The sequence below is a fragment of the Xiphias gladius genome, unplaced genomic scaffold (genome assembly GCF_016859285.1).
Source record: "Xiphias gladius isolate SHS-SW01 ecotype Sanya breed wild unplaced genomic scaffold, ASM1685928v1 HiC_scaffold_185, whole genome shotgun sequence".
In the NCBI taxonomy this organism is placed as follows: Eukaryota; Metazoa; Chordata; class Actinopteri; order Istiophoriformes; family Xiphiidae; genus Xiphias; species Xiphias gladius.
In genome coordinates, this window is record NW_024401851.1 from 1 (window position 1) to 7119 (window position 7119).

Genomic DNA, 7119 nt, shown 5'->3' on the forward strand with positions numbered 1-7119 from the left:
ATTCAAATATGCTTCCTGTCGTTCAGAGAGAAATGTAATGATTCAAGAAGACACTAATTTAACAAGGAATTTAGCACCGGTTTATAACTTTTAAAACTATGCTTTTAAATTCAACTGCTCACTAGTTTTAATACTGAGGTATAAATGAATCAAATTGGCATTATAAACAACAACAATGGAAGAATAATTTCTGTCTCTTGTTCTTGAATCATTATAATAACCTAAACAATGCAAGAAAAAAGAATTTGAAGAGAACCTTTCCAAAAGTACAGTGTTTAAGCCCTTTACTTCTTCTATTATTTTCAAATTTAATTCTTACTTACGGTATTATCTAAATCCTAACTTACATCCTAAACTTATCAATACCTCAGCTATAAAAACATTTTTTTTTGTTTTTTTTTTTCAAAAAGGGAATGAAAAAATCTTATCAGTAGTCATCTATATACAAATATTTATTTATCTATATCCTAAGCTTATCACAACTTATCTATATCCTAAACTTATCAAAACTTATCAATATCCTAAACTTATGACGGTCTATCTATTTCCTAAATTTGTGAACACTAATCTATATCCTACACTTATCAAATCGTATCTATATCCTAAACTTATCATAACTAATCTATATCCTAAACTTATCATAACTAATCTATATCCTATACTTATCCAATGTTATCTATATCCTAAGCTTATCACAACTTATCTATATCCTAAACTTATCACAGCTTATCTATATCTTTTTCTACAGAATAGAGGATTTTTTGTTGCTTATTTTTTTTTTTTTTTTGCTCAGATTTTCAAAGGAGGAAAGGAAAGAGTTGAAAGAAAGATTTAGAAACATATGTGAGGTGGGGGAATTCCCCATAAATATACTATACCTGATGGTCAGGAAGGCACAGCCCTTTACCTGTGGGGGATCTTACATCTCCCAACAGTATGGAGACTCCATCCACCATTGCCCTACATATGATAGGACTCGTTCCCTGGTAGCAGGTAGATACCAAGGAGGCATGTGCACGATAGGCTGGAGACCACTCACCAAAACCTCCACACTGATGGATCCCTCGTGGAGTTCCCAGAGTCTCGCCTGCTCCTCGCTCTCCTCTGTCCTGCCTTCTCCTCTCCTCCTCCTCCTCCTCCTCCTCCTCGTTGTCCTCCTCCTCCTCCCACGCTGTCGGACAGAGGTAGACGGCTGAGGGCTGGAGCTCCTCTCTGGATGGCCAAGGTTCAGCTTTTGCGGAAAAAGGAAAAAAGAGAAAACTACTTCAATAAGAAGAGTGAGACAAGTCATATTAGTTGAGGGGGGTCCAGGAGGTCACTCTGCCAAGGGAAACACCAAGACTATCCACAAGTCTAGTCAGATTTTCTTGAAGGAAAAAAATCCATCCACATTATTTTCTGTTGTTGTTGAATGCTGTGATCTCAGAGTGTCTACTAGGATTCTTCAGTTAGTGATTTCTTCTATTTTTAAGAAATTTCAGCAGAGGATTTGGGTTGGACCACTTACCTCCTGCTGGGCATCATCCTGCCCTCCACGCTGTGATCCAGGGGTGGATGGCTGGGGGCTGGAGCTCCTCTCTGTCTCAACAGGGTAAACCTGTAAGCCAGAGGTGGATGGCTGGGGGCTGGAGCTCCTCTCTGTCTCAACAGGGTAAACCTGTGAGCCAGAGGTGGATGGCTGGGGGCTGGAGCTCCGCTCCGGCAGGGCAACAATGTTGTCACAGGATCTTTTTTCTGGAAGCCCCTTGATGGCTCCGGGGCTGCTGTCCTGCTCCCTCTTCCTCTTGTTGTTTGGCTGTTAGAAGGATGGAGAGAGGGAGAACAGGAAGGAATAAGGTCAAACTTGATCCGTTACATTTTTTTCAGACTGATGCAATAGAGTGTGATAAATCTATGCTTAGTGTCAAACTGAACAGATCATCATGCTAAGATAAAGCAGTTCTGATAGACATACAAAGTAACATCACTTTTTAATGCTGATAGTACTCTATTGGTTACTTTTGTGGTGTACCCACTCTCTACTACTTTCTATACCTTTGTTTGTTTTTCATTTAATAAAATAGTCTGGAATTTAACTTCAAACACTTTGTGGAAGGATTTATATTTTAATACATTTTTAAAAACTTTTTCAATTGAAATATTACATTAAAATGACCAGGGCTTTCCCCTAAAAGTCGATGAGTCCATGCAGACTCCGAGTCGAGTCGCACTTTGTGAGTCGACTCATTGCAATTTTTTAGCTGCGTCGTTGATCGCAGAGCACTGCAGGAGCAACGGCATGGCAAGCTGTAAACTTTACAAACCGAGTCTCGCCTCAAAATGTCTCAACCACTAAACTAGAGACGGGTGACGGAAACGTGTCCGTCAACCGCTCCGACGCTCTCCGCTGCGGTGCTGACTGTCAGTAAAGTCGGCTAAAATACTTCGGAACCGGACGCTGGTACAGCCTCCTGTGCCGCCGTCCAGTATGGCCGAGCGTCTGGCAGACAGCGCTGTCAGCAGCCCGGCAGGAGAGACGCTCCGCGATGCACTAGGGTTTTATAACTGAGCTAACTTTTACTCAATGACTGTGTGGAAATCAGATGTTTTCGAATCACTGGTGACAAACAAAGGCATTTCAACCTCTTACAGGTAAAACATGACAATAATGCAGGCTTGATGCAGGAGTTTAGTGTGGAGCTGCTGCTCTGTAGGTGAGGTGAACTGACACTAACCAGGCAGGGGAGTGAGTGAGTAAAATATTTGGTCATTTTTATAGGAGATAATGAAGATAGAAGAAAAGACATAAGTAATAATGTTGAGTGTTTTTAAAGCGAAAAATATCTCGTTTATAAAATGAAATTGTCTAGTTAATAGATCGAAGACGATATTTAAAAATGAACAAACATTTAATGTGAAAAATGGAAGAGAAAAATCCAGCCACAAAATGCATTTATTATTAATTGTCAAGCCGGCAACCTTCAAGACCCTCAAGGCAACCCTTTATATCTCAGTTTCAGATGAACCTGTTGCTTTAGTTGCTTTTTAACTTTGTTAATAAACGTGCTATAGGAAAAGAGAGAATATTGTTGCACTGAAAAGTTCTGAAGGTGTTACCTTAAGCTAAATGGATGATTGTATTATCTATCCCAAACCTTATTTAAAAAAATAAAGTCAATTTGGCCGTTCAGTTATTTATTTTATTTTTGTCTTGACAAAATTTCAGTTATTTACGATTAGGATTTATTTGTTCAGTTAAAGTTTTTGAGTTCAAGCTTTCCGCATTCAAAGTGCAGACTTGGAATAAAAGGGCTTCAAAAGACTTTCAAAGGGTTTTAAGTGATTCATTTTGCCCTTTTCTTGTTATTTTAATTATCGACACTAAAGCCTGATAGATATTTACACTACATTCATGAATTTCAAGAATTTTAATAAAGATAGCTAACACGCTAATTAAGCTAGTTAACAAGCTAATTAAGCTAACTGACAAGCTAATTAAGCTAATTGACATGCTAATAAAGCTAACTGACAAGCTAATAAAGCTAACTGACAAGCTAATTAGGCTAAATGACAAGCTAATTAAGCTAACTGACAAGCTAAAAAAGATATCTTACAAGATAATTACCCCAAAAAACAGACAAGGCATCTTATTTTTAAAAACATTAAACGGATTTAAAGCATTAATATTCTTACCTTTTCCATGTCAATGAACTGAACTGAGGTCAGTCGCTGGTACTTTCTGATTTTCTTCTCAGTTGTTGGTTGTATAGCCGTTAGCTAGCACTTTCTCTGTGTGACTAGTACGTCTCTCTCCCAGTACAAGTGAGAAATGGTGACGATTATTAGCGCGTCCTATATATATATGCTATCCATAGCAACCAGAGAATCCTAACGTGATATCATCATCATCGTCAACGTAGGTGGCAGTATTTATTTATTTTACATTTTTACTTGAAAATTTCAATATGTCTTGCATTAATTTTACCAAGTACTTATTCAGTAATATTAAAATATTTTAATATACTTTTTTCTCCATGATATAGTTAGATTTGTTTCGTTTTAGGAAAAAAAACAGAAAAAACGTTCAGAATTTATTTATTTTTATGGGTTGTAAGCGCCAAAAAGTAAAGGAACTGTGTATTTTCTTGTTTCCTCTAAAAGTGGTTCATCTAATAACAAAAAACTTGCTGTTCTTCTGCTTTGTTGATTTCTTACTTTTATTCCAGCTGGCGGGAGCGCGCGGCGCGGTCACATAGCAAGGGACCAGACGTTCGAATGGCTTCTGTGGAGGAGGATTGTTTATGAGAGACATTAACTCCTACTCTCCGGTTCACCGGTGATATGAGTCGCTCAAAGAGAGAGCCTGAGGAAGTTTCAGCTTCACCGTTAAAAGGCACAATAGCCAAGCAGGTTAAAGGACGTGTATGAAATGGGGGAAATAAAATAAATACAAATTATAAACTGAAAGTACGGACATTAAGGTTTGAAAAAAAAGGCACCCGCTATGTCTGACAGGGAGAAGCGAATGATGATGTTCTGTCATTATGCAACTGTGTGTCTATGGATTTTATTACAACTTCACCTTTTGTTTTTACTTTTGCTTTGTTTTTCCTTTTTGTGTCGTTTCTGCAGCTGCAAGAAAAGAAATAAAACTTATGACCTTTTTATGAGGGAGTGAGTTTTTCCTTGTACGTATCTCGAGTGGTGTGTGTATGTAATGTAGTGACATTTAGTTATGTGGGCCCTTGAACTAACTCCCACGGGACTTCCTTCCTAAAATAACTGCCGTACATACACAACTATTACTTGGTGCAATTTCCACAACTCCTGCTAGTGTGGATCTGCTGCCTAGTTAACGCCCTCGACCCCTGATGGCGGTGAGGGGGACCAGCACTCGGGTCATTTTGGCAGTGTGATGAGGGACCCGGGGTAGCACAAGCAGGACGCTGATGGGCTGCGTTTCGGGGTTGGTCTCTGAAGTCTCTCGCCTTAAGTCGTTCACTCCTGATCTCCCAGGTAGGTTGTTACTGACGACTCATGGCCACTAGATGTCGCTGTCAAATGAACTGTCATCGTCTCCTCTTAAACTACGTAGCGACACATTCAACAGGCAGTTCCCCCGAAACATAACATAAATATCCTCTTTATTTTCTGTTTAGACATTGTTGAGGGTCAGTCCCACATAGTTTAATGGCGTCTTGTATGAGAAACATTTTGTTAGAAGGACGCCAGGCCACAAATATAACATCAGGACCAACACAAAAGTATCCAACCAACAAGACACAGTCATTTACAAGTATGGCGTTTCATTAAAGAGTCCACCTTAGCTCTGCTTTGCTGTGACCAGCAACAAATCTATTGCAGACAAACTTGTGTCTGATCTAGGGTTAGACTAAAGTATTGGTAAGCTAACATAGTATCAGGCTGAAATGCTACTATATTATAAATGTCATATGTACATAGATACATAAATACACACCATCCACTATAATATGAGAGGGAGACTCTTTCCCAATCCCTAACAACCTGGCAAAAATATATTTGCCACCCTGTCATAAACATAGTGACTTTTAAAAAAACACACAAGTGTGGTTTTGCAGGTATAAAAGTGGTCACTAGCAGCTTTGATTCAAAGACACTGTGTACCACCTGAAGCCAGAGTGGTCTTCATGGTTCTCACTGTCCTGTGCCTAGAATATTTGTTCTTTTCTTAGAATATAAATAAGCCACCAGAGTGGTCATCGCTGGCCGGTTATTCAACGGGACACTATTCCTGTCCGTGTCCCACAACCGAAGTGAGAGTAGAGTCAAACTGTTGGACTACGTGTACGAATCGGCCCCGCTCTTGTGTGTATGTCTATGTTGAGAACAGGGGTCCAGTAGAAGCAGCAGTGAAGACAGGGCCAGTGTATAGTCCTGGTCCATCAACAGGAACCTGGGAACAAAACAAAACACATTTGAATATATTATATAGAACTAATCTGATATTCTATGATGAGCAGTGGTCATCAAATGCAATATTAAAATGGGGGTTTTAAAGGATACGCTGTAAAACTTTGAGTAAAGCTATTAGGACGCATTAACCCTGTTCTGGAATAACCTGAGCGGACATGCAGCATAAGTCATTCTCACCTATAATAGGACTAAAGACAGTGAAAACTTTCTCAGACTTTTAGAGTCACAGTTAGTCTGCATCATTTGTTACTTCAGGCAGGTAGTGTACAGGGCTTGGAGGTGAAGTAGCACACCCTCTGACATTCCTGACGGAGGTTCATGACGCAGCATTAGCACAGAACACAAATTGGTGATAATTCTGGTGTCGTTGATATTTTTATCATTTGCTTTATTTATTTATTTTTGCATATCATTTGCTCTTATGGACCTGAATGCATGGGGAATTATCCAGAGTCAATACAGGTAAAATAAAGTAAAATACAAACCTGCTTTATATTCCCTTCCATTTTGTGCTGTTGTGCTTGTGTTAATTATTTTTAATTTTACCTCTCCAAGAGCCTGCAGGGCAACTGTAGCTGCCATGGCCTTGGCATGTTTGTTATTGGGGCTAGCTGTCTGGGGCTGGTAGTCCACGCCATTCACTGTGACCTGGAGACAACACAACATATGGATACATGTATATCTGTCAGAAGAGACGATAATAAACAGCATGTGAATGAGAACAGGGATTAAAATGTTAGTGTAGAGCTCTCAAGTGGATCAGTCAGATAAACATTGTCAGATGCAACTCACCAGCAGTTTGTCATTAATACCATAAGTGAAAAACCATGTACCTGCTATTGCTAACTTATTAATGTATATAAATATATCAATTCCAGACCAGCACATTCAGTTTTAAATAAAACAATGGATACTCCATTACAATGCCAAATCTCAGTTATAATTCGAGTAGGTTTACATCAATATAGAAACAACTGTGAAGGAGATGTAGCCCCTTTAACAAATAGTGCCTGAAGTTTAAGGGTTCTAAAGTACAGTCGCAAGAAAAAGTAACTAAACCCTTTGGAATTAACTGAATTTATGAAGAATATTGTCTTTAAATATGGTCAGATCTTCATTTAAATTGCAATTATGAACAAACACCATCTATTTTAACTAATTACACATAAATCATTGTGTTGTTCT

The 7119-nt window shown here is 38.8% G+C and overlaps 1 protein-coding gene across 2 annotated transcripts; it reads right to left on the reverse strand.

Annotated features, from left to right (window-relative positions):
* Nucleotides 1–87: 87 nt before the first annotated feature.
* On the reverse strand, nucleotides 88–3858 carry LOC120787544. 2 transcript variants are annotated; one of them, XM_040123263.1, is made up of 4 exons: nucleotides 3673–3858; nucleotides 1658–1795; nucleotides 1508–1597; nucleotides 88–1231 (listed from the first exon to the last, which is right to left on the reverse strand). In XM_040123263.1, the coding sequence occupies exons 1-4, from the start codon at nucleotides 3679–3681 to the stop codon at nucleotides 920–922; spliced, it is 549 nt and encodes a 182-aa protein (XP_039979197.1). In that variant the 5' UTR covers nucleotides 3682–3858; the 3' UTR covers nucleotides 88–919. The 2 variants fall into 2 exon arrangements, with proteins under 2 accessions (XP_039979197.1, XP_039979196.1); XM_040123262.1 differs by having other exon boundaries at nucleotides 1508–1795.
* Between the last annotated feature and the right edge of the window lie 3261 nt (nucleotides 3859–7119).

Bases quoted from the DNA above. Each gene is read 5' to 3' on its own strand.
- LOC120787544 (XM_040123262.1), bottom strand. The intron at 1,232-1,507 runs GTAAGTGGTCCA...TTTCCGCAAAAG, and splicing joins AGGATGATGCCCAGCAGGAG to CTGAACCTTGGCCATCCAGA.